Source organism: Bos grunniens, chromosome 5 (genome assembly GCF_055505025.1).
Source record: "Bos grunniens cultivar Pamir isolate PY7600 chromosome 5, Bosgru_T2T1.0, whole genome shotgun sequence".
NCBI lineage: Eukaryota > Metazoa > Chordata > Mammalia > Artiodactyla > Bovidae > Bos > Bos grunniens.
In genome coordinates, this window is record NC_141169.1 from 58649615 (window position 1) to 58677149 (window position 27535).

At 37.3% G+C, this 27535-nt stretch overlaps 1 protein-coding gene and 2 pseudogenes across 1 annotated transcript; all 3 read right to left on the minus strand.

Moving 5' to 3' along the window:
• Positions 1-877: 877 nt before the first annotated feature.
• Positions 878-3521, minus strand: LOC147372099 (olfactory receptor 6C4-like; annotated as a pseudogene).
• A 7197-nt stretch (positions 3522-10718) lies between these two features.
• Positions 10719-11669, minus strand: LOC147372100 (olfactory receptor 6C2-like). Its single transcript, XM_086403593.1, has one exon. It carries the CDS (start codon positions 11661-11663, stop codon positions 10719-10721), a length of 945 nt encoding a protein of 314 aa, XP_086259719.1. The 5' UTR covers positions 11664-11669.
• A 10006-nt stretch (positions 11670-21675) lies between these two features.
• Positions 21676-24522, minus strand: LOC147372101 (olfactory receptor 6C2-like; annotated as a pseudogene).
• Between the last annotated feature and the right edge of the window lie 3013 nt (positions 24523-27535).

Genomic DNA, 27535 nt, shown 5'->3' on the forward strand with positions numbered 1-27535 from the left:
CATTTATGTCCAAGCCTCACTTGTTCCTTGGATAGCTTGCTCAAATTTACCTTTAAATTAATCTTATATTTCACATGTCCTAAAGCTGAGTCCATTGGCACACTGATAAACAAATACTTCTCATACATTTATTTTTTCATCTGTGTTTCAAAACAAACTTGATTAAATATAACTTGTGAGTATTAAGCTGACAAATGTTTTTCTCTTGAATCCTTCATTTGATTTATGGCTTTATCAACCATGCAGTCTTCCATGCTGGAAAACTTTCTCATCTCTGTCCACTACATTGCTTGGATTGAGATTGTAATTGTGTCCGTTCTCTCTATCTTATGGACCATAATGAAACCTTTACTATTGTTTGCTTGAATGCTATTCTTGAGTAATTGCTTGTCACTCATCTTGTATGTAAAAGTTAATTTATTCACTGCTTTATTATATTCCTCATAAAGCAAAATTTATATATTACTTTCTTATAATTTCTCTTGGCTCATAACACTTAGTTAACTCTTAAATGTGCAATAAATATCTTCACTACTGGGCTCCTACCATTCACTCTAAATTAATATCCTCCTTCTGTTCCCATTATACACCATTTTTGCCTCTCAAATGTCTCAAAAGTGAGAAATCATGATATCAAGAGCAAAGTTGTTTCAAATCATTTTTTATGGCATCTCATTTATTTCTTTGTAATAGCATTTATTAAGTTTCATTATAATTTATATGTTTTTATATTTCTCTATGATACTGGCCTGGAGGTTCTTAGAAATTTGGGAGCTATGTTTCTTGTATTTCTATTCTCAATGCCCAGAATATCCCTTGAAACATAGTCAACACTTATTAGATATGTATTAACTCAATTATTTGTTAATTTTACTAATTAAAATAATAAATTCTGATTATTAAAATTTTGTAATTTTTTAATGGTGTTCTTAAAAGCTTGATTCACCTGCTGATTCTTTAGGGTATAAATAAAGGGGTTCAACAAAGGGCTAACTGAAGTCATGAGCAGAGATATTTCCTTGTCGAAATTCCCTCCTTTTTTGGTGATGGGTTCATGTATAAAAAGATGCAGCTGCCATAAGAGAGTGAGGTGACAATCATGTGGGAGGAACAAGTGGCAGAAGCCTTTGTCCTTTGCTGGGCAGAAGTAATCCTCAGAATGGTCCTGATAATATATGTATAAGAAAGTGTCACCAGCAAAAGAGTAACCACCAGAGTCAAAACAGCTAAGAAGATGACTATTAATTCTAAAAGGCTTGTGTCTGAGCAGGCAACCTCTAGGAGGGGTCTATAGTCACAATAATATTGATTCAGAACATTGGAGGCACAGAAACCCATCTGGCTTTTCAGGATAATTGGTGGCAAGATAGCCAGGGCTCCCAGGGCTAGCCAGGAGCAGAACACCAGTTGTATGCAGACTCTGCTGCTCATGATGGTCAGGTAATGCAGGGGTTTGCAGATGGCCACATAGTGGTCATAGGACATAGAAGTCAGGAGGTAAAACTCTGTTGCTCCAAGGAGTATAGCAAAAAAATACTGAGTCAGGCAGCCAGCAAAGCTGATGACTTTATTTCCTGTTGTCAAGCTGGTCAGAAGCCTGGGAATAAAAATGGATGTGAAAGAAACTTCTAAGAAGGAGAAATTCCGGAGGAAGAAACACATGGGAGTCTTGAGGTGAGGGACTACCAGAGTGAGCATGATGATAGTCAGATTTCCTAAGATGCTTAGCAAGTAGGCGAGGAACAGAAAGATGAATATCACCACCTGGGTTCATGTTGATTTGTGAGGCCCAACAGAATAAACTCAGTAAATGTGGTTTGGTTTTCATTGTTGACCTTCAGTAGATCTAAAGGGAAAAGGGAAGGTCAGTGATGAAAACTGGAGTTTCTCAGGCTAGGACAAATGAAGTTAATTGGAACCAACAGAATCAGGTCATATGATAAACTCTTCATCCAAATTGGCCCGAAGTGGCATCCCACTGGACTAGGGATGGATCATTGGAAGACCCAGTGTTCCTATGTAAGTGGCTTCATTCATAAAGCTCTTTTTTGGCAAGTGAATATTTTAATGGATCAATATTTTCACATTAAAACATGAATAAAATTGATTAAACACAAAGAATGATCTAAAATACACACAGGAATGATTTGCATAGAGAATTCATATAATGGAGTAAAAACACCAAAACATAAAATATTGGTTCAATTAATAAAGCTTTTGTCATTTCTCCTATTCCTGGGTTCTTAACACAGACATGTCACACAAGAATGACTCTGTCTATACCTGTCTTTATTTATAAAATATTCATAAGTTTCCTACATTTAAATAATTTTATCTGATTTGAGTTCTCTATGTCTTTTTTACTTCTATGTTCTTGGTATAAATTTTTCTCTTTGTTCTTCTTTTCTCTTCTTTTTGTGTTCCCCTTCATACACTACCTGATACTTCATCATATATGTAGCTGACCCTCATCTCCTTCACAGTCTAGTTGCCTGGTTTCCTCTTTAAAGTAACCTGTGGAAATTCTCTCAGTACAGGCAACGCTATAAACCCCAAATCCAAAGCTGTTTGTTTTTGCTATATTCCTGAGTTTTTTTTTGGATGAATGTCTATTTGGCTTTTAAGATTATGAGACTGTTTCAGGATGCTATCATTTTATACCATAAGTTTTTTCCTATGTCCAGGCTTGGGCCATCACTAAATTGTATTGATATGCATTAAGCCTTATGCTTTATGGGCTTCCCTGGTGGCTCAGATGGCAAAGAATTTGCCTGTAATACAAGGGACCTGGGTTTGATCCCTGGGTCAGAAAGATCCCCTGGAGAAGGGAATGGCAACCCACTCTAATATTCTTGCCTGGAGAATTCCATGGATAGAGGAAACTGGCAGGCTACAGTCCATGGCGTTTGCAAAGATTTGGACATGATTGAGTGACTAACACTTTCACTTTTCACTTACACTTCATTGCCAGAGTCTTCTGGGCATTAATTCGGCATACAACTGGGGAGAGAGATATTGTGGCAGTCATAGGACATAGCTCCCAGAATGGATTTTGTTCAAAGTTTTGAAGACTGCTGAATGGTATCTAGGAATAGAGGCTGGTTATAAATCTCAAAAATACATGTTTCCAGTGTTCACAGAGCACAGAAATGAGGAAATTGATGCCAGTATTATTGGTTATAGTTGTTCTTTGTAGATATACTGGTAGTCACTAAGGAAGGCAAACTTGATAGTTACAGATTTTTGCACCTGTAGCCTTATCTGGTTAAAAATATTCTTGTGGCAAAGGACATTTTAAAGGATCCTTTAATCAACCTGTATGGTTAGTTAGAAAAGTCATATACTTTCAGACATCACTGATATCCCATTACGGCCATACATGAATATTGAGAGACCAGGTAAGGTGAAACCTGAATCTGGTTTTCTCAGATCTGGATCTTATTTCCTTGGTTGTACTCACCTGAAATTTTTAACAGTGGCTTTACATTTTCTTTCCGAATTTCACAATGGTAAAATTTCATGGTCTATGTCCACTAATGATTCCATCAGTGATTTTGGAAACTAGAAACATAAAGGGCTTATACTGGGGAGGAGGGAGGAGGGTTCAGGATGGGGAACACATGTATACCTGTGGTGGATTCATTTTGATATATGGCAAAACCAATACAATATTGTAAAGTTAAAAAAAAAACTTAAAAAAAATCAACCAACAACAACAAAAATAAATAAAATAAAGCTTGGTGATGCAACCATGGAAAAAAAAAAAAAGGGCTTATACTGTTCACAGTTTGAATGACTGTGGTGGTCTGTTTACCTGGTTGATACTAAAAGATGAATCAAAGGTGAGATTCACATATGAGTCTACAAAGAGCAAAAAATTAGCATAATTTATTTGTATTGTCTTGCCTTATCCTGCCATGCTCTTTCATGGAAGTACTCAAACTTATAAGGCTTAACTACATAGTAAGAGAATTATTTTCTCTATTACTTCAAATAATTCAAATTAGATTAAACTTCAGTTCTTGAGAGACAAGGTTCTACTTAACAGGGGCAAAATAGCATACTAAAAAACTGTAAAAAGTAGCAGTGATATGATTAAAAAGGGGGACTGATCATACTGAAAATACCCTAAATTTTCTGATCTGTGATAAATTATGTTGCTCTCCTTAGAAGCCAAGATATGGACTTCTTTGCAGATCCTGTGTTATCAACAGTGACCCAGGTTTTATCTGTTCCTTTTAGAGAATGCACATGGGGATCAATTTCCCTAAGAAGCTCAAGGTGCCCTGTGGACTCAAGTTCAGAGGTGTTAATGAGCATCAATTGTTGACAACTTTGTGAGCAAGTTGTGGACACATATTTGAGAGAAGAAGGGCCAAAGAGACTATGTTAAAAGTACAATGAGAGCATCAAATTATCACACTGTACATCTTAAAGTTACTCAATATTACATGTCAATTATATTTCAATATATTTGGGAAAAAAGACCAAAAAAAAAAAAAAAAAAAGGTACAGTGAGAGAGTCAGCTACAGCCTAAGAATCTGAGAGAGAAGATGAGAGTAACGAGATGAGACGTTTGAAGATGGTTAGAAAAATTACCACTTGGTTATCACTGAAACATGCTACCACATTGGTGACACAATTTGAGGGTCATTGAAGAGCCCCACATTCTGAAAATACTTTGTGAGTCATTTTTCTAAAATCAGCACAATTAGGGGCTCTTTCATTTGTAGGAGTGTGAGTGGCCCTGTACAGTACTTCTAAATTCATTAGAAATTAAGCCATCTCTCAAATTATGATTGTCATTCATCCACCACCTACCCCCAAATATAATCAAATATTATCTTATTTTCGGTCCATTTTTTTCTTCTTGTTCATCTTTTTGATATTGTAAGATATTATAAGAATGAAGTACAAAGATTATACTCAAAAAGGAAAAAAACATATGCTGTGAGAAACTTCATTTTGGATAAATGTTTGTGTTCTCAGAGATTTCAAAAGATAAAAAATCAATGGCAATACTAACACCACGAACATTAATAGCAAGGCCAAGGAGAAAATTATGAATAACTATTAAGTGATCTCTACTTCTTTTTAAGCAGGGGGTGAGTCTGTTACATGGATTAACTTCTTCAATTATTTCAGAAATCTTTTGAATCTGGATTTATTTGTATCTCCATTTATATATGAGAAAATTTCAACAAATTAAATTTCTTACATTTACAATTTTATTACTTTACGGATCCTTAAACAATATAGTTTTGTGTTGCCTGTTTCAACCTTTATAAAAATGGAATTACATTGTATGTATTCCTTCGTGTCTCACTTTTGTTCAGTTTTATGCATACAGTTCATTTGTGTTGCTGCTGATAGCTGTGACTCATTCATTTGCATTATAATATTCCATTGTATCGGAGAAGGCAATGGCACCCCACTCCAGTACTCTTGCCTGGAAAATCCCATGGATGGGGGAGCCTGGTGGGCTACAGTGCATGGGGTTGCAAAGAGTTGGACACAACTGAGTGACTTCACTTTCACTTTTCACTTTCCTGCATTGGAGAAGGAAATGGCAACCCACTCCAGTGTTCTTGCCTGGAGAATCCCAGGGACGGGGGAGCCTGGTGGGCTGCCATCTATGGGGTCGCACAGAGTTGGACACGACTGAAGTGACTTACCAGCAGCAGCATTCCATTGTATGAATCTGCCACCATTCATTCATTTAGTTAGCAGGGATTTATTTTTCATTTTGGAAACACTATGAAATGCACAGTTCTACTGACACATGTATTCCACAAGTGGAATTGCTTGGTTATTGGGTATGTATTATTTCAACTGTAATAGTAATGCTGAATTGATTTCAAAGTGGTTGAATTGTTTGCAATATCCAATTGCTCTCTGCTCCATAGCTTCCTTACTTGGACTTCAGATTGTCCACGTTTACCTATCTGATTATGTGATGTTGAACTCATGTGATCTTAATTTGCTTTTTCCATGATTATTAGTGTAGGTGAAGAATTTTCTATAGCAATATTAGCCATTTATATTTCTCTTTTTTGAAGTCCTTTTTCCAGTCTCTTGCTCACTTTTTTCCCATTGGGCTATCTGTCTTTTCTCTATTGATATGTTGGAATTCTTTATATATTCTGAAGATAAATACTTTTTGGTATTGAGTTGCAGATATCTTACTATTTTTTGCTCTGTTAATGATTTTCGTTTGTGAACAGATTCTTAATTTTAATGCAGTCAAATTTATCAATTTAAAAATTTATCAATTTTTTTGTTGTACCTAAGTTAAGAAAATTTTTCCCTAACCCACTTCCATGAAAATATTCTTCTATATAATCTTCTTTAATTTTTTGACTTTCAGGTTTATCTATAATTCATTTGGAATTGATTTCTTCTGTAATTGATATCCAATTTCACTTTTTCCCATATAGACATAAAATATTCCCAGAGTTGTTTGCTGTTAAGACTGTCCTTTTCCATTTTAGTGATAACTTTATTATAAATTAAGGGTTCACATACATATGAGTCAGTTTCTAAGTTCAATTATCTTCCATTGTCTTCCATTGTAGAAATATTTGTCTATTTCTACAAAAATAATATGCTGTCTTAATTAACTAGGGCTTCCCTCATAGCTCAGCTGGTAAGGAATCTGCCCAAAATGCCGGAGACCTGGGTTCAATCCTTGGGTTGGGAAGATCCCCTGGAGAAGGGAAAGGCTACCCACTCCAGTATTCTGGCTTAGAGAGTTCCATGGACTGGATTGCAAAGAGTTGGACATGACTGAGCAACTTTCACTTTTTCACTTTAGAATAATTAGTGATCTCTGATAATTTCATTTTGTTACCCTTCTTTTAGAGTGTGTCATTATTTTTTATCCTTTGTAACTCAGCAGAAATTTTGCCTATCAAGTATTACACAAAAAATCTATGAAATCCTTACTGAGGTTGCATTATATCTATAGTAAACTTGTGAAAATTGGTATCTTTAAGATGTTTTGTTTTCCAGCCCATAAGTATGGTACAGCCATTTATTTGAATCTTTAAAATATCTGCAAATAGAATGTTATCTTTTTCTCTGATAAATCTTGCATATATTCATTCACCACTATTTGATTTGTAAATGAAGTCTTATTTTAGTTTCATCTTCTACTGGTTTGTTTTTGACATATAGACAATACAACTGATTTTTGTATGTTGATGTTATACACAGTAACTTTAAATTGAAACTAAAGTATGGAATATAATACTATTTTATTGTTGATTTTTAAATATTTATTTCTATTAATTTTATTCTTAAATGTACACCGAGGTATTCAAGATCAGAGGCAGATTTCTTATTATTTACCTCTCAGGTCAGGTCAGTTCAGTTCAGTCACTCATTTGTGTCCTACTCTTTGTGACCCCATGAACCACAGCATGCCAGGCCTCCCTGTTCATCACCAACTCCCAGAGTTTACTCAAACTCACGCCCATTGAGTCGATGATGCCATCCAACCATCTCATCCTCTGTCGTCCCCTTCTCCTCCTGCCTTCAATCTTTCCTAGCATCAAGGTCTTTTCAAATGAGTCAGCTCTTCGCATTAGGTGGCCAAAGTATTGGAGTTTCAGCTTCAACATCAGTCCTTCCAATGAATATTCAGGACTGATTTCCTTTAAGATGGACTGGTTGGATCTCCGTGCAGTCCAAGGGACTCTCAAGAGTCATCTCCAGCACCACAGTTCAAAAGCATCAATTTTTTGGCACTCAGCTTTCTTTATAGTCCAACTCTCACATCCATACATGACTATTGGAAAAATCATAGCCTTGACTAGACAGATCTTTGTTGGCAAAGTAGTCTCTACTTTTGAATATACTGTCTAGGTTGGTCATAACTTTCCTTCCAAGGAGTAAGCGTCTTTTAATTTCATGGCTGCAATCACCATCTGCAAGTGATTTTGGAGCCCAGAAAAATAAAGTCTGACACTGTTTCCACTGTTTCTCCATCTATTTGCCATGAAGTGATAGGACCAGATGCCATGATCTTCGTTTTCTGAATGTTGGGCTTTAAGCCAACTTTTTCACTCTTCTCTTTCACTTATATCAAGAGGCTCTTTAGTTCTTCTTCACTTTCTTCCATAAGGGTGGTGTCATCTGTATATCTGAGGTTATTGATACTTCTCCCAGGAATCTTGATTCCAGCTTGTGCTTCATCCAGCCCAGCATTTCTTATGATGTATTGCGCATATAAGTTAAATAAGCAGGGTGACATCATACAGCCTTGATGTACTCCTTTTTCTATTTGGAACCAGTCTGTTGTTCCATGTCCAGTTCTAACTGTTGCTTCCTGACCTGCTTATTTACCTCTCAGTAAATAAATATGGGGCTTTCCTCGTGTTTCAGACAGTAAAGAATCCCCCTGCAATGCAGAAGACTCCAGTTTGATCCCTGGGTTGGGTTGGGGTGATCCCCTGGAGAAGGTAATGGCAACCCACTCCAGTATTCTTGCCTGGGAAATCTCATGGACAGAGGAGACTGGCAGGCTACAGTCCCTGGGGTCGCAAAGAGTTGGGACATGCCTGAGTGACTAACATTTTCAACATTTGGTGAGTAGCTATGTAATCCTCTGATCTTAAGAAAGTGCATCTGATTCAACCTTTATTAGTAAACCTTTATTAGCCCACAGGACAGAGGAACCTGGTGGGCTACAGTCCTTGGGGTCTCAAAGAGTTAGACGTGACTGAGTGACTAACACAAATAAATAATAAGCATATTAGATCTCCTCACCCTAAGTCTAATCACTGCGGTGACATGATGACAGCCAAGTCAGATATCCTGTGTGAGCAATTCTAAACCCACAGGCAATGCATGCATGCTAAGTCACTTCAGTCGTGTCTGACTCTGTGCGACCCCATGGACTGTAGCCTGCCAGGCTCCTCTGTCCATGGGATTTTCCAGGCAAGAATACTGGAGTGGGTTGCCATGCCCTCCTGCTGGGGAATCTTCCCAACCCAGGGATCAAACTTGCTTCTCCTATATCTCTGGCATTGGCAGATGGGTTCTTTACCACTAGCGCCACCTGGGAAACCCATAGGCAATAGATGAGGAAAAATAATTGTCTGCTTACAAAGGAAAAGGAGGCAGTTGTCCGCTCCCTTCCAGAAAGGGTCTTCTCTTTAGCCATTTGATAGGTAAATAAAATGTCTCCAGGAGTCAGATAGATCCATGCAGGTCTTAGCTTTTACAATTCAGAGACGGCAGCCAAGTTCCTGAGTTTCCTTCTTCCTTGATGTGTAAAATAATTAGGGAAACGATTCTAGTCTTCCTGGAACCTTGGTGTTTAACCTAAAGACAGTCTTTGGCTGTAACCATTTGACTTGCTAGGGGAGATAGAAATTTATTATTATCTTTTTGGATCAGAGCAATTAACTAGTCAAATGGCTGTAGACCTAATTCTTAAGGCAGGATAAGAGTTGGGAATTGGCATTCCCAACTGCCAATTAGCATTCCCAAATGCCAACCAAAAGAATTAACATTTTACAGGAACCATAAGAAATCCAGGGAAAATTCATATTCCCACATTTATCTGAATACTCTTCTAGACTCATATATCTGCCTTTCATTCTCTAATGTTTCTTGATGAATGGAACCTTCCTAACTGTAAAATATTTCAGTTTACCATACTTTAAAAAAAGTTATTTTTTAGGCTTTTAAAAAAATGATTAATGTTTTCTGTTTTTAGTTTAAAAAATATTCTTTAGCCACTTGGAAATCTGCTCCATATTCTGTAATAACCTAAATGGGAAAATAATTAGAAAAGATTAGAAAAAAATAGATACATGTATATGTATAACTGGTGGTGAAGGAAATGGCAACCCGCTGCACTAGACTCGGACATGACTAAGCAGCTAAAACAACAACCACAGCATATGTATAACTGAATCACTTTGCTGTACACCTGAAACTAACACAACATTGTTAATCAACTATATTCCAATAAAAAAAATTCTTTGCCCCTAGATCATGGGAATATTCTTCTAGTTTTCATCTAGAAGATTTATTATTTTTTTTCACATTTTTAAGATTAGAGTGTGATCATCTATTAAGAAAAAAGCCTTAAGGTGTTGTAGTTAATTACGATAATATGTTGTCTTAGAGATATAGTCATCAATATCAAAGTGGCAAACAAGCACATACTTGAGAGAAAGTATATCCTAGAAGGAAATAAATCTGTGCATATGACTTCACAAATAATTTTCCCTTTTGAAGACAGCTTTATTGAGGTAAAATTGATATTCACACATTTAACATACGTGCAAAGTACATATTTTCACAGAAATTCACATTATTTAATGTATACAATGAGGTCAGACATATTCATACACCAGTGAAACCACTGTCACTGCTGCTCCTGGGAGATCTGGGACTCAGCTTAGGACATATCAGTCAGTAAAAGAGGAGTAGCTGAGCACCAATATAATAGTGCATTGATATTGCCTACATTTCTTGGTTCTGTAAGTAACAGACATATGGTTATAAATATTTACAGAGAATTTCCCCCATGTATTCCTGGAGATAGGCTGAGCTAAAAGGATTATCAATACATGTATTAATGGTAGGTACTAAGTGTAACAGAATGAGATTGTGGTGTATAAAACCATGGCTAACATACCATTAGAGAAAAATAAATGAATACCAAGGAATACTTTTACAATTTTTTTTTTGTACTCAGTAATCATTTTAGTCCTTTGAAATATGATGCAACCCTTTTGATCATGTCTTTGAAAGCTTGTACCACTTGTTTGTTCCTCAGAGTATAAATGAAAGGATTCATTACTGGTGCAACAGAGGTGGTAAGAACTGACACCACTTTATTAATAGCTACCCCTTCTTTTGCATGTGGTTTAATATAGATGAAGATGCAGGTTCCATAAGTGATAGAAACCACAATTATATGGGAAGAACATGTAGAAAAAGCCCTTTTCCTTTGCTGTGCAGAAGGGAATCTGAGAATGGTCCTGATGATGTATGTATAGGACATGATTACACACACCAAGGTGAACAGGAGCGTCAATGCAGCCAGGACCAAGACGAATCGCTCTAGGAACTCTGTGTCTGAGCAAGTAATCTTCAGGATGGGAGCAGCATCACAGCCAAAGTGATCTATGACATTAGAGTCACAAAACTCAAGCTCAAAGCCCATGCCAAATGGTGGCAGGACGATGATTAGAGCAATCATGTAACAGCCAATGAGGAACTTAATGCAGACCATGTTGTTCATGATGGTTGTGTAATGCAGGGGTTTGCAGATGGCCACATAGCGGTCATAGGACATGGCCGTCAGAATAAAAAACTCAGTCACAGCCAGGATAACAACAAAAAATAATTGAGTGGCACATGCATTGTAGGTAACAGTGTTGTCCCCAGATGCCATTGTGTAGAGGAATCTGGGAATGCAGACGGTTGTGAATGACACTTCCAAGATGGAGAAATTCCGGAGGAAAAAATACATGGGTGTTTTGAGGTGAGGATCTACCAGAGTGAGAGTGATGATGATCAGGTTCCCAGCAACACTCAAAAGGTAGGTTAGAAGCAAAAAGATGAACAGCAGAATCTTTAGATTCGGGTCATCGGTTAGTCCCACAAGGATGAACGTTGTTATTGCTGTGTAATTTTTCATCCCTGATTCCTGACAGTGGTTGTGTCTGTGTGTTAAAAAAAAAAAGAGAGAAATTAGATCAGAGAACTAGACTGTTACATGAGTTAGCAGAGGGGTGACATGAAATTCCTCGCTAATGTTAACTTAGCTACATAAGCCAAGGTTTTATTTTATTTACCTGTGAATCAAGAATGCTATTTTATTTACGTGTTAATAAAGAATACTAATGGAGCAGCGGTTAATTAGTCATTATTGCTACTGCAGTCTCACTGCTGAGCATTGTACTGGGTACTAGTCAGAAGGCTCTACTTAAAGATTCTTATTACTATATCAGTGTAGTATTAATTCAATAGTAAAGGAATTATTTGGTTAACAACCTAATGGAAAGGAAGCTAGGCTTTATTATCAGTGTTAATGAACAGAAAAACACTGTCATAAAAATACACATGGTTTGTAATTTCCTGACAATAAAACCTCAAGCTGTGCTGTCATCTTGGTTCTATGTAGGATACAGGGGTGACTACAGTTAAGGTTGTGAAATTAAATTTTTTCTCCTCTCTGCCTCTGCTTCCTTGCTTGTGATGATAATCCACATTCTCCTCTAAGGTGCCTCACATCTCTCTGCTCTCTTCCCTTTTAAACCACACAGAAGTACGCTCATAAGTCTATTCGAAAGATAGAATCAGAGTAATTTTCAAAACCTTACATAAGATCCAATTCTCTGTTTACAATCACTCACTGGAGTTCCAGAACCCTTGGAATAAAAGTCAGACTCCTTACTCTGGTTTATAAGATGTTTCATGATCTCATTGCTGTGAAATGCTCCTAATTTGTGTCTAGCTTAGCTGTTTGGGTCTTCTGTTTCTTGAAGATGCCAACTTCTTTTCCATCCCCGACCTTTTGCAGTTTTCTCTCTTCTAGAAATGCTCTGTTTGCATTCTCGTGTGACGGATCTTATTTTTCAGGTGCCAGCTTAAACATAATCCCCTCAAAGATGCATCTCTCAGGATCCTATCTGTATTGTTTGTACCTCCAGTGTTGTGAGCACACTCTCTGTTTATTTCTTTTATTATCCACTTACTTTTTACTTTCATCCTCTTCTTTATAGCAAGTTCTGTGAGAACACAGATGGATTTATTTTGTAAACCACTGTAAACCCAGGGCTAGATTTTTTTCCTGGCATGTAGCAGATATGCAATACAAGTTTACTGAGTGAATGAGGCCGGGCATTTTGTCCTTGATAATTGACTAGTTTTGTTTAAAGTGTAACTGAAAAGTTATATCATTCATTTATATTTTAGGTTTTAATCTTCAATTAAGGATCTCAGTGTATTGAGGCAATTCTAGAAATCAGAAAGATAAATGATCAATTTTAGTCATCATCTCCCATGATTACACTAAGCTACATCATCTGTACCTAAGATCTAATAAGAATTAATCTTTTTAAAGCTACTTGGGGTTAACAGCTGTGTCTTGAAGGAAGGATTGCAGAGGGAAGGAGGTGGCCTGGTGGCAAGGTTTTCACTTTGTTCATCTGTTTTCCTCATTTTCTCAGAAGGAACTTGGCCGAGGAGAATTGTCACCCAGTCCAAGGTCTCCTCTGAGACAGCCCATCTGGGTTAATTATAAGATGTAGGGATGGGACTTCCCTAGTGGTCCAGCAGGAGGATATGGGACTTCCCTGGTGGCCAAGATATGGGGATATGGGTTCGAACCCTGGTTTAGGAACTAAGATCCCACATGCTGCAGGGCAACTAAGCCCATGCACCACAACTAATGAGCCTGCACTCTAGAGCCCGCAAGGCACAACTGCAAAGCCCATAGGCTCTACAGCCCATGCGCCACAACAAAGAGAAGCCACCACAACGAGAAACCCACAGACCACAACTAGAGAATAACCTCCGCTCAGTGCAACTAGAGAAAGCCCACCCACAACAATGAAGACCAGAGAAACTTAAAAAAAAAGAGGTAGGGGTTAAGAGTGGAAGTTCTGGAATAAAATAGATACCAGGGCTTGATACTTGGGTTCACACATGGTCATGAAACTTTGGAAAGTTCAGTAATGGGCTCTGTTTCCTGGTCTGTGACATGCAAACAATAATTGTATGTTTTCCAAGGGTTAGTATAAAGATTAAATACATGAATTCTTCCAGGCTCTTAGCATCCTGCCTGGCATAGAACAGATATCAAATATGTTCTATTCACTCAATTTCTTCTTCCAGGACCTACTGTCTCTCCCTGTGTTCACATACCATCTCATACTTTCTCCACCTTATCCCTAGATTTACCTCTCAACTCTTACTGTATTCTGTAACGTATTTTAAGTTTGCTGCTATCTTTGAGATTAAATACAAAATTATAAGGTCCTCTTAAGTTCCACAAATGTAATATTCATTGATAAGTCTGTTTACGTAGAAGTATTTCAACTATATACAATGTAACATGTGACTTATTCTCTCTGAATCTCGAACATTCATGATCTATACTGTTAATACTTTCTAATGTGATTTCCTGCCCAAGTCTCTTAATTCAAGCATTGTTCCTTGGGATATTCACTTCCTTTAAGTAACTGCAGCTTTTCTATTCTCTCCTTGTCCTAGGGTCCTCTTGTTTCATTTCATTGTACTTGAGAACTCCCCAGAAATTCCCCCCACTCATTTATAAGAAATCTCTTTTATGACCTCTACGTGTTGTCTTATCTCTTTCTCTTTGAACTATTGTGAAGGAACAAGAGAGAAAAACAAACAAACAACAAAAAACAAAACCTTAGTCAAATGGATGCCAGGTTACAGTAAATGAAATGGTCAAGGACTTAAGAGAGCTACATAAATTGAGATACAAATCACCTTAATAATTATTTTAGCCAACCCTCTAATTTTAAAGATAAAAATCAGAGGGTCAGCAGTCACCAGGCTCACTAGGAACAAAGTCTAAGGAAGAATCCCAGTTTTCTAAATCTGATTTCTATGCTTTTTTGCACTGTGCCAAAATTATGAGAGAATTTCAGGGTTTTTTTTTTTGGTTTCCCTGATTTCCACTCACCCCTTAGGAAGTTTGCCACTTCTAATGTGTGTGTGTTTTAATCTTCCAAGGGTACTCAGTCCATTCTAGCCGATTCCTCAGTCTCTATATTACTTCAGGGAACACTTACCATCAGTGCTGTAGGAGGAAATAAATTCACCTAGGGTTTTATAAACTGGTAACCATATTTATGTTACTCACTTCAGGCATATTTATGTTTTTAATTGAAGAATAAACTTGTCATGAGGAAATTCCTGGGATAAGAATTGGGTTTTAATGGAGATACCAGTGTAGAGAATCTCCTTTTCATTTTATTCAATTTAATTCACAAACTTCATCAAGGAAGGTAATATTTATAAGGCAGGTACTAAATGTCAATAATTATGTTAAACATTTAGAGCATATCATTTAATTCTCAAAGCAGCCCTCCGAGGCTGGTTGTAATTTAATCCTCATTTTACAATTGAGTAAATCATGGTCCAGAAATATTTAGAATTGTGCCCAAGGTCAATGACTTAGGATGCGGTAAAGCAGGAATATTAACCGTCTGTCTATATGACCCAGCTCATAACCACTATAAAACACTGCCTTCTCAACTCTTTATTTGACTGATTTATTTCTTCTCTTCATCTTTTGAGAGACAGAAAATGACCAACATCTTCTCTGTGATGCTGTCAAATAAGTTTCAGGGAATGAAATAAATCAATGCCCAGGGTGTATTTATTTCTGAGTTACAGGTTATAGAAGAATGATAGTTAGTCTTCAACAGTAATAATTCATTACATTTGTAGGGTTTTCCTGGTGGCTCGGACAGTAAAAGAATCTGCTTGCCATGCAGGAGATGCTGGTTCAATTCCTGGGTCAGGAAGATCCCTGGGTCAAGAAGATACCCTGGAAAAGGAAATGGCAACCCACTCCAGTATTCTTGCCTTGGAAATCCCATGGACAAAGGAGCCTGATGGGCTACACAGTCCATGGGGTCGCAAAGAATCAGACAGAGTGAGCAACTAATGCACACGCTTGTAGCAAACAGAATGTTTCCCATTTGCAGTCACTGTCTCTAGGGCCTCTGGTTTCTCTCATCACTGGGATGGAACAAGATCTTCCCAGGAGAGCTCAATTAGTTTAGAACATGAATATTTTCTCTTGGATGTTTCCACCTATTTCCCATAATGATCTTCAGGCGTTTCCCCTGAGACTAGGGATATGTGGCTTTTCCCTTCCCACTGGGGGTGCAGCGTCCATTTCCAATATATGCTCAGATCTCACTTCAGAGTCCACTGTCTTGCACTGATGGACAGGGGTCTGATTTGGGTGTGTAATAACTGGTTGGTCAATTAACTGCTTATTTCTCAGGTACTGTGGAACCACTCAGGGAGTGACCACACCTGACCAGATGTGAAAGTTGAGTAGCATTCCTGTTATCCTTCCTTGTCTTCTGATCTAGATTCCCAGTGCCCATATATGGTGTCCACCAAGCTCTCCTCAACCTGGGTAAGCCCCGTGAACTCACAATATTCTAACTTCTCTCCTTGCAAATATCTGTTATTACCTAGTCTCACCTGAAACATATTGGGTAAACTCATGCAGAATAACATACAAAAGTTCATTGATGTATTGTGGCATCTTATTAATAGCCCCTGTGCAGACAGTGATTGCAGCCATGATATTAAAAGACACTTGCTTACTCCTTGGAAGGAAAGTTATGACCAATCTAGATAGCATATTGAAAAGCAGAGATATTACTTTTCCAACAAAGGTCTGTCTAGTCAAGGCTATGGTTTTTCCAGTGGTCATGTATGGGTGTGAGAGTTGGACTGTGAAGAAAGCTGAGTGCTGAAGAATTGATGCTTTTGAACTATGGTGTTGGAGAAGACTCTTGTGAGTCTCTTGGATGCAAGGAGATCCAACCAGTCCATCCTAAAGGAGACCAGTCCTGGGTGTTCATTGGAAGGACTGATGCTGAGGCTGAAGCTCCAATACTTTGGCCACCTCATGCGAAGAGTTGACTCTTCACCATTTGAAAAAGACTCTGATGATGGGAAGGATTGGGGGCAGGAGGAGAAGGGGAAGACAAGAGGATGAGATGGCTGGATGGCATCACTGACTGGATGCACATGAGTTTGGGTGAATTCCAGGAGCTGGTGATGGACAGGGAGGCCTGGCATGCTGTGATTCATGGGATCACAAAGAGTCGGACACGACTGAGCGACTGAACTGGACTGAACTGAACTGAACTGAACTGGAGGAGGAAATTGCAACCTACTCCAGAATTTTTTTCCTGGAGAATTCCATGGACAGAGGAGCTTGTCAAACTACAGTCCGGGGGGTCACAAAGAGTCAGACACGACTGAGTGACTAACACACACTTATTAATAGCACAATGTTTTACCCTCTCAAGTATATTTTGTGGTACTGCTCATTAAATACAGGGAATTATCTCTAATGGTAGATATTCAAGCTTTTGAGCAAAATAGATACATTAGGGAGACATTTTTGCTGGATTAAGAGAAAAGGAAGTCTTAGGGTTTCACACATGGGAGACTATATTCTTCCCCTAAAATTTTACTGTCCTAGCATTCAAATTTTTCCAGAGGACACCTTCTAAAGTCTTATCAGAATTCAAATGTCACTTGTCAGAGAATAGAATAACATTGGATATAACTATTGATTTCTATTGTGAAACACTGTTCTTAATTCTTCTGGACCTGGGTTTTGAAACACCTAGGTCAAAGCTTTCTCTCTTGTAACTTTGAACCAAGTAAATCATACTCACCTTTCAGATAGCTGCTCATGGCTTCTGTGCAATTTAACCACAAATATCCTTAGGGAGACTCAGAGCTGAGAAGACTTTGTTAGCTGATGGTGTGTCCTACAATATGTTTCACGCACTCATACATTTGCACTCACTGGCAAGTGTGTGAGTGAGCAGAGATCTCTTAGGGTCCCATTGCCCACAGTTTCCCAGGGATTTTTCTCAGATGTCCTTTTATCTTCTATAGTCTTATAAGGATACCAAATGAAGGATATTTTCTGACTTAATTCTAGGAAAAATGCTCATATGTTCTGTATAGTTAAAAGAATTAAAGATTATTGTCATTGGTGAGAAGCTCTTTTTGCTTTGGGCAAACTGATATCTTGACCTCTGCATAGAAAGAGAGCACTCTCTGCAAATTACATATTAACAAGAATGGTATAAGTTATATCTGGTCCTCAACAGGTTAGCAGGGATCATTTGAAACAATACAATGCCTTGGGATCATAGGTTCAAAAGTCACTAATTAACCTATAGTGTAATTAACTTTGGGTGGAAAAAATACTGTTCCCAATTGGGACTGTGTCCTTGGAGAAAGGAAGATGCAACAATAGAATCAGAAATAGGTCAGGTGCAAAACAGTAAGTGTTTGTTGTTGATGAATCATAAGTGTGGTTTCTTTTCACCATTTTTTTCATTGTTTAAGGAATTCTGCTGAGTTCAGGGAAGAAGCTCTCAGGAATGCAAAGTTGCTGCTCTTGGTGAAACCACACCTTCTTCTATTGTGGGAGAATTAGCTCTTCCCTTGATTTTGGGCACCCATTCATCTCATGTGTGTTTTGCCCAATTACACTACTCATTATTATAAGTACTTAGGAGATTGCACACTCATAATTTAAAGTAAAACAATATACCTCACTATCAGATGGTTTTATTTTTTGTAAGTAACATGGGTAGGAAAGAGCAAAACTAATGATTTCAGGTCTACTTCACAATTCACTTCCATTCATAACTCACTAAGAATTATCAAGAATGAATTTTGAATTTTATCAATTTTAAAAATATCTAGTAAATTAGACCCAATGGACATGAATTTGAACAAGCTCTGGGAGATGGTGAAGGACAGGGGAGCCTGCCATCCTGCCGTCCATGGGGTCAAAAATAGTTGGACATGACTTAGCAACTGAACAACAACAAAATTCAGTCAGTTCAGTCTCTCAGTTGTGTCTGACTCTTTGGGACCCCATGGACTGCAGCACGCCAGGCTTCCCTATCCATCACCAACTCCCAGAGCCTGCTCAAACTCATGTCCATTGAGTTGGTGATGCCATCCAACCATCTCATCCTCTGTCATCCCCTTCTCCTCCTGCCTTCAATCTTGCCCAGCATCAGGGTCTTTTCCATTGAGTCAGTTCTTTGCATCAGGTGGCCAAAGTATTGGAGCTTTAGCTTCAGCCTCAGTCCTTCCAATGAATATTCAGGATTGATTTCCTTTAGGGTTGACTGGTTGGATCTCCTTGCAGTCCAGGGGACTCTCAAGAATCTTCTCCAACATCATAGTTCAAAAGCATCAATTCTATGGCACTCAGCCTTCTTTATGGTCCAACTCTCATATCCATACATGACAACTGGAAAAACCAAAACTATTGATTAATTTCCTTAAATTTTATAGTACCATTTAGGCTTTTTATTTTTTTAGGTCATTTTAAAAAGAAGTAGTTCATTTTACTAAGATTTACATTTACTGATATAATATTTTTTTTTTTTGAAATCTGTATAAGTTATTTATTTTAGTATCTGCTTCATAGCATGAAATATTATTAACAACTTTAGCAGAAGCTTCTCTACAATAACAACTAATATTTATGTATTGTAACTCAATGTTGAATCTTTAAGGTACTTTTCTTTTATTTATTTATTTATTTTTAAAATTTTATTTTATTTTTAAACTTTACATAATTGTATTAGTTTTGCCAAATATCAAAATGAATCCGCCACAGGCATACATGTGCTCCCCATCCTGAACCCTCCCCCTCCTCCCATATAATATTTTTATGGCATTTTTATCTTTGCTATCTAAGTTGTAGCTATCAAAGTCTCTCCACTTTTAATATTATCTATATTCTCCTTATTATTTGTTTATCAATTTTACCAGAACATGAAAACCTTATTAGTTCTGTTTTTGGGAGAGCACTTTATTAATTTCCCTCATGCTATATGTTTATTTTTCATTTCATTAATTTCTGATCCTGTCTTTATATCTTATCTTTATATTTTCTTATATTTACTTAGAGTTTTAAAAAATTCCATTAGAGTTGAAAGTTTAATTTCGGTCATCTTTTCCAAATATGTGCATTTAAGTTTAAAAATACCCCTCAAATCTGGCTGCTGATACAGGATCTCCAGTGACATTTAAATTTCAAATAAACAGAAAGATTTCTTTAAAAAAATGCCTCAAGTTAACACTTTCAGAGCATGATACATGCTTAAATGTGTCATATTGGTATTCAGTGTTATCATAGATACATTCAATATAAACTTACATTTTAAATTGTATGAATTGTGAATGAACTTGCATGAATGATGAATATGAATTAAATACAGATGTGAATAAAATGTAAATATAAGATTTTAATATTAATGAAATATAAATGTATTTTATATAGTATATATAAGTTCATTTTTGATGGAATATATTGTATAAGTTGTATTTGTATATAGTACTTTTATATATTTACATGATGAATACTCATATTCATTATATGAGTTTTTAAAGCTTTGTAACAGCAGAATGTATAAAAAGATATTCAGTTAAAGCTCATTTTCATCACCTTATCCTTATATGCTTGGTTACCTATGCATATATTTTCACTATTTTTCCATTGTTTTAATGAATTTTTAGGCATATGTATAATTAGATGATAAGTTTTCATCTTTTTCGAAACAGAAATGATGTATGCACTGTTTTGCATCTTTCTTACTTTAAATATATAGCATAATGGAAAATTTTCTATGTCAATACACAAAAAGCTAACTTTATTTTTTAAATAGATGTAAGGTAGTCTACAGAATGGAACTTCTGTTGACTAGATCAGTCTTCTATTGAAAAACATTGCACTTAATGCCTTTTGCTATTGCAAGCAATGCTGAAAAGAATGACTTTAAATGAATATTACTTCACAGATTTATTCACATACCACAAATTGGGAGAAAATATTTGATTTTCAGATATCAAATATTTGATAAAGGACTTGGATCAAAACATACAAAGAGTTCTTACAACTCAGTAAGAAGACAAACAACCTGGAGCTTCCTTATCACTCCAGTGGTTAAAACTTCAGGTTTCTCATGCAGGGGGTATGGGTTCAATATCTGGTGGGGGAACTAAGAACCATGCATGCCATGTGGTGCAATCAAAAATTAAAAAAATAAAAGACAAGCAACCCAATTAAAAATGGGCGAATTATTTGAATGGAAATTTCACCAAAGAAGATATACAAACAGATGATAAACACAGGAAAAGATGCTCAATATCATTCATCATTAGGGAAATACCAATTAAACCCATAATCAGGTGCCATCACACACTCATGAGAATGGCCATAATAAAAAAAGAGTCACAATTCAAGTGTTGGTGAATATGTCATGAAACTGGACCCTTTACACATTGCTGGTGGGACTAACATGGTACAGATTTAGAAAACAGCTCTATAGGTACCATACAACTCAACAACTCCATTTTAGGTACAGAGAATGAAAACATATGTCTCACAATGACATGGAACGACCCAAATGTTCAACTGGTGAAGGAAAAAATGAATGTAATATATCCATGTGATGGAATACTATTTGCTATAAAATGGAGTAAGCTGCTAATAACTGCTACAACATGAATGAGCCTCAAAAACATTATGCCAAATAAAAGAAATTAGACACAAATACATATATGTTTCCATTTGTATGAAATGTCCAGAAAAAGCAAATTTATAGAGAAGGAAAAGAGATCAGTGTTCATACTGGAGGTGAGGGGATGAAAGTGGTGACTGACTGCCGATGGTCATCAGAAAAATATTTGGGGTGATGGAAATGTTCTAAAATGGATTATAGTGGTGATTGGACAGCTTTATTAACTTACTTGAGTGTATTCAATGGTACAATGAAAACTTGTGAATTTTATAATAGTTAAATTACATCTCAATAAAACTGTTAAAATTATAGGAAGTTGTTTTACACTTTGATCTTTTAAGTTCACTAATCTTAGTTCTTTGAAATAGATGCAACCCTTTTGATCATATCTTTGAGAGCTTGTACCACTTGCTTGTTCCTCAGAGTATAAATGAAAGGATTCATTACAGGGGCAATTGAAGTTGTTAGCACTGACACCACTTTATTCATAGCAACCGCTTCTTTTGCATGTGGTTTGATGTAGATGAAAATGCAGCTTCCATAAGTGATAGAAACCACAATTATATGGGAAGAACATGTAGAAAAAGCCTTTTACCTTTGCTGGGCAGAAGGGAATCTGACAATGGTCCTGATGATGTATGTATAGGACATGATTACACACACCAAGGTTGAAAATGAGTCTCAACACAGTCAGGACCAAGAAGAATCACTCTAGGAACTCTGTGTCTGAGCAAGTAATCTTCAGGATGTGAGCAGCATCACAGCCAAAGTGATATTAGAGTTACAAAACTCAAGCTCAAAGCCCATGCCAAATGGTGGGATGATGATGATTAGAGCAATCATGTAACAGCCAATGAGGAACTTGATGCAGACCATATTGTTCATGATGGTCGTGTAATGTAGGGGTTTGCAGATAGCCACATAGCGGTCATAGGACATGGCTGTCAGGAGGAAAAACCCAGGACAATAAGAAAAAATAATTGAGTGGCACAAAGATTATAGGTAACTGTATTGTCCCCAGAGGCAAGTGTATACAGGTATCTGGGAACACAGACAGTGGTAAAAGAGACTTCTAGAATGAAGAAATTCCGAAGAAAGAAATACATAGGTATTTTAAGGCAAGAATCTGTAAAGGTGAGGGTGATGATTGTCAGGATCCCAATCACACTCAGCAGATAGATGATGAACAAAAAGATAAAAAGCGAAATCTGTAAATCTGGGTCATCTGTCAGTTGCACCAGGATGAATGTTGTTAACACTGTAATTTTTCATCACTGACCTCTGACTTCTGCACCTTCTGTTGGTTAAAATAAGGTAGATATTGGATATGAGTAGGGTTCAAATGGCTTAGAAATGTGTGTACAGTAAGAATGCTAGGCAAGACAATATAATTTTATTTGATAATGTGATTGCATTGGTGACTCATGCTCGTCCAAGATTCATACAATAGTGTGGCCAAAAGCTGGTATTAAACATTCTTATCATTATACTTATAAGTCTGTGATACAAGGACTCCCAGATTACAGCCATCTAGAGAATGAACCTCTTTCAGATGGCATCAGATCAGATCAGATCAGATCAGTCGCTCAGTTGTTTCCGACTCTTTGCGACCCCATGAATTGCAGCACGCCAGGCCTCCCTGTCCATCACCAACTCCCGGAGTTCACTGAGACTCACGTCCATCGAGTCAGTGATGCCATCCAGCCATCTCATCCTCTGTCGTCCCCTTCTCCTCCTGCCCCCAATCCCTCCCAGCATCAGAGTCCTTTCCAATGAGTCAACTCTTCGCATGAGGTGGCCAAAGTAGTGGAGTTTCAGCTTTAGCATCTCATGTAGAAAAGGAAAAAATAAAGGCAAAAGCATTATTTATCATGAATCATATAAAGACACCAGAGAGGCAGCACAACACATTGGCTTGGGACATGGACTCTGGAGCCTGATTTTCTGGGCTCAAATTATCATTATTTAGCACAAGACTTTAGGCAAACTATTAATCTCTGTGTATCATTTTCTTTATATGGAAGAATTATTCCATGGAGAATAACTGAATTTATTGCATAGTGTTGTTAAATGAATAAATGAGTCAATATATTTAAACCACTTAGAAAATTATCTGAAATATAATGAATACCATATATGATTATGTTATTATTATTCTATACAAGACTTCAGAATGAATGCCAATAATCCTTCTGGTCATAAATACTGTGTATCTTCTTTCAGTGGAATGTAAACAGAGTTGACTATAATGAAAGGTGGGATGTTCCTAAAGCTTTTTCTATCACTCTCTGTCTTTTCTGAATTCCATAGCCAAACATGCTCATTTAACAATTGCAAAGAAAAAAAGATTGCTTTTCTACTCTCTTTACTTTCAAAACTAGAAAAAATAAAATGAGGCGTCTTCTACATATTAACCAGAATGCTCTTTTAAGCTGATACATTGAACTATGTCATTTCCTGGTTTCAGTTCCTTCAGTGGTTTCCTTCTGAACTTGAAACTAAAGCGAAATTCTCACTTTCGCCTGAAAATTCCCATGTGACCTGGCTCCCTTATCTCTCTCCAACCTCAGTTTTTCTACTCTTTCTCTCACTCGGCAGGTCTCATTTAGCGTGCCCTTTTTTAGTTCGTCCAGCTTCAGAGAGGAGGTCCTATGCTCTCCTAAACAAACCTGTGAACTTGGGGTTTTCAGAACATCACTGTTTATCTTATGGCACACCTTTGCTATTTGCAATTATGTATTTTTCTTTTAAACTTCTCTTTATTTTCTTACCCCACTGCAAGACACACAAGAACACAGATGATGTTTGTTTTGCTCACTATTCCAGTGGATTGCCTTGCAACACGTCTGGCACTCAGGAAGAGTTAAATAAATATTTTTCAAGTCAATAAGAAGGACCAAGCATTTTATATATGGAAATAAGTTGGCTGATTTCCCTTTTTTTTAAAAAAATTTTTAAAAATTTTATTTTATTTAACTTTACAATATTGTATTGGTTTTGCCATGTATAAAAATGAATCTGCCACAGGTATACATGTGTTCCCCATCCTGAACCCTCCTCCCTCCTCCCTCCCGATACCATCGCTCTGGGTCATCCCAGTGCACCAGCCCCAAGCATCCAGTATTGTGCATCGAACCTGATTTCCTTTTAACTGAAACATCATTCATCTATTTCCATATAGTCTTACTTACCTCCCATAATGTCTTGAAACTTATTGAAGCCATTTTTGGCATCAAGGGTAAAGAGATTACTTTTACCTGAGTCCCTTCAACTGATGTGGGTGCATGCTTGCTCAGTTGCTAAGTCTTGTCTGACTCTTTGTGACCCCATGGATTGTAGCCCGCCAGGTTCCTCTGTCCATGGGATTTGTCAGGCAAGAATACTGGAGTGGGTTGCCATTTCCTCCCCCAAGGGATCTCCTCAACCCAGGGATTGAACCTCTCCCATGGCTCCTGCATTGGCAGGCAGATTCTTTACCATTGAGCCACCTGGGAAGCCCCTCTTCTCAACTGACGCCAGGTGTCTTTGCCTTGGCCCAAGAGTAAATCAGACAAAAATTTTTATATTATTAAGATCAATGTGCAGAAATGTTTTGTGGAAATGAGCTGCTATAGGACTGAATTCTGTTCAAGCCCTTGAGTCTACCCCCATTCCCAGTTCTTCTCTAGGTGGTTGGTTGAGACTTCAGGAAAGGTAATTCCTGAATCGGCAGAGTTCAGTTACCTGGGTCATTTTGTAAATGGTGATGGTGAAGGACTGGGGTATTGGAATCAGTCAGATTATGGTAATGGTCTGGGTAATGAACCAAATAATGGATCTGCCGCCCTCTGCTTTCTTTATTTCATCACCCAAAAAGTGCAAATATTAATATCATGTGCCTCATTGAATTATGGTGAGAACTAAGTAAGATTAAACCCAAGGTTCTTAGCATAGTTTTAGGGACATTATTAATACTAAATAAAGGCTGATATTGTCAACCATTTTGTTCAGTCCTGTAATTTTGATGTTGAGAACAAATTGTTGGAAGTATATGTATGACTGTCTCATAATTGGCAAGAAAATAAATTTGTCTCCTGAATTTTAATTATATATTTTATTTTCTATAAAAGTGTGAGGAAAAAAATTTTAGGAATCTGTTTTGTGATATTCAGATTTTCTAACTCTAAAGTGTTCTCTAGCTTCCAACAATTACTAGTTCACCTATTTCGGTTTCTTGGTCTCTAAAATTCTCTGGAAAACTTAATAAGTGAATTACTTATTATGTGAAAGGTTAACCACTTAGTGAGGGTGTCTTCTCTTTCAGAAAGCTTCTTTCTAATAGCTTTCTTGTTGTAAAGTCAGAACATGGTTCAATATTAAATTTTCAAAAGCTACATTAAGTTTTTAAAAAACTCAAAATATTTTGAACTATTGATTCTAGAGATATTTTGTTTTAATTGGAAAGTATATTTCTGATAATTAATTTCAAACATAGAAAAGATGCTTCTGGATAAGGAAGTCCATTTTTCTTCCTTCAAATTAACTTCCAAATTTTATTAGGCTAACAGCTAACATTTCGTAAACTAGGTGCCAGATGCAGTGTTAAACACATTACATAGTTTATCTCAACATATCAGACCACCTGACCTGCCTCTTGAGAAACCTGTATGCAGGTCAGGGAGCAACAGTTAGAACTGGACATGGAACAACAGAATGGTTCCAAATAGGAAAAGGAGTATGTTAAGGCTGTATATTGTCACCCTGTTTATTTAACTTTTATGCAGAGTATGTCATGAGAAATGCTGGGCTGGAAGAAGCACAAGCTGGAATCAAGGTTGCTGAGAGAAATATAAAAAACCTCAGATATGCAGATGACACCACCCTTATGGCAGAAAGTGAAGAAGAGTCTCTTGATGAAAGTGAAAGAGGAGAGTGAAAAAGTTGGTTTAAAGCTCAACATTCAAAAAACTAAGACCATGGCATCCGGTCCCATCACTTCATGGCAAATAGATGGGGAAACAGTAAAAACAGTGTCAGACGTTATTTTTTTGGGCTCCAAAATCACTGCAGATGCTGACTGCAGCCATAAATTAAAAGACACTTACTCCTTGGAAGAAAAGTTATGACCAACCTAGACAGCATATTAAAAAGCAGAGACATTACTTTGCCAACAAAGGTCTGTCTAGTCAAGGCTATGGTTTTTCCAGTGGTTATGTATGGATGTGAAAATTGGACTACAAAGAAAGCTGAGCGCTGAAAAATTGATGCTTTTGAACTGTGGTGTTGGGGAAGACTCTTCAGAGTCCCTTGGACTGCAAGGATATCCAACCAGCCCATCCTAAAGGAGATTAGTCCTGGGTGTTCATTGGTAAGACTGATATTGAAGCTGAAACTCCAATACTTTGGCCACCTGATGTGGAGAGCTGACTCATTGGAAAAGACCCTGATGCTGGGAAAGATTGAGGGCAGGAGGAGAAGGGGACGACAGAGGATAAGATGGTTGTATGACATCACCAACTCAATGGACATGGGTTTGGGTGGACTCCGGGAGTTGGTGATGGACAGGGAGGCCTGGCGTGCTGTGGTTCATGGGGTCACAAAGAATCGGACATGACTGAGCGACTGAACTGAACTGAATGTAGCAACTCTCTGCGGGCTGTAGTATTGTAATTCACACTTTGAAGATGAGGAGTAAGTATTGTTGTTTAGTTGCTAAGTTGTATCCGACTCTTTGTGACCCCATGAACTGTAGTCTGCCAGGCTCCTCTGTCCATGGAATTTACCAGGCAACAATATTGGAGTGGGTTACCATTTCTTTCTCCAAGGGATCTTCCCATCCCAGGGATTGACCTGTGTCTCTTGCGTTGGCAGGTGGATTCTTTACTGGTTAGCCTTGAATGAAGCTCCTCATAAGTATTAGGGAACCTAAATTATCCATCTAGATTACCATCCATCAAAGGTATGGTAAAGTGGGGATATGAAGACAAATAATTTGATTCCAGAGATTCAGTTCTTAAACATTTAAGAATACTGCCATTGAAACTTCCTGCCACTTTACCTGTGTATAGCTTTTCATTATTGGGCAGATGGGAGGACATGGATAACTGACTTCTCCATGTTCTCATTTCCCCTGTTTTTTTAAGTCGAGAATTAATCTTTTATATGATGCCACTTCTGCCTATTTGACCAAAGTAAATGTCAGTTAACTAATTGAATCTGAATTGGGACCAGT

Bases quoted from the DNA above. Each gene is read 5' to 3' on its own strand.
- LOC147372100 (XM_086403593.1), bottom strand. From the start codon at position 11,663: ATGAAAAATTACACAGCAATAACAACGTTCATCCTTGTGGGACTAACC.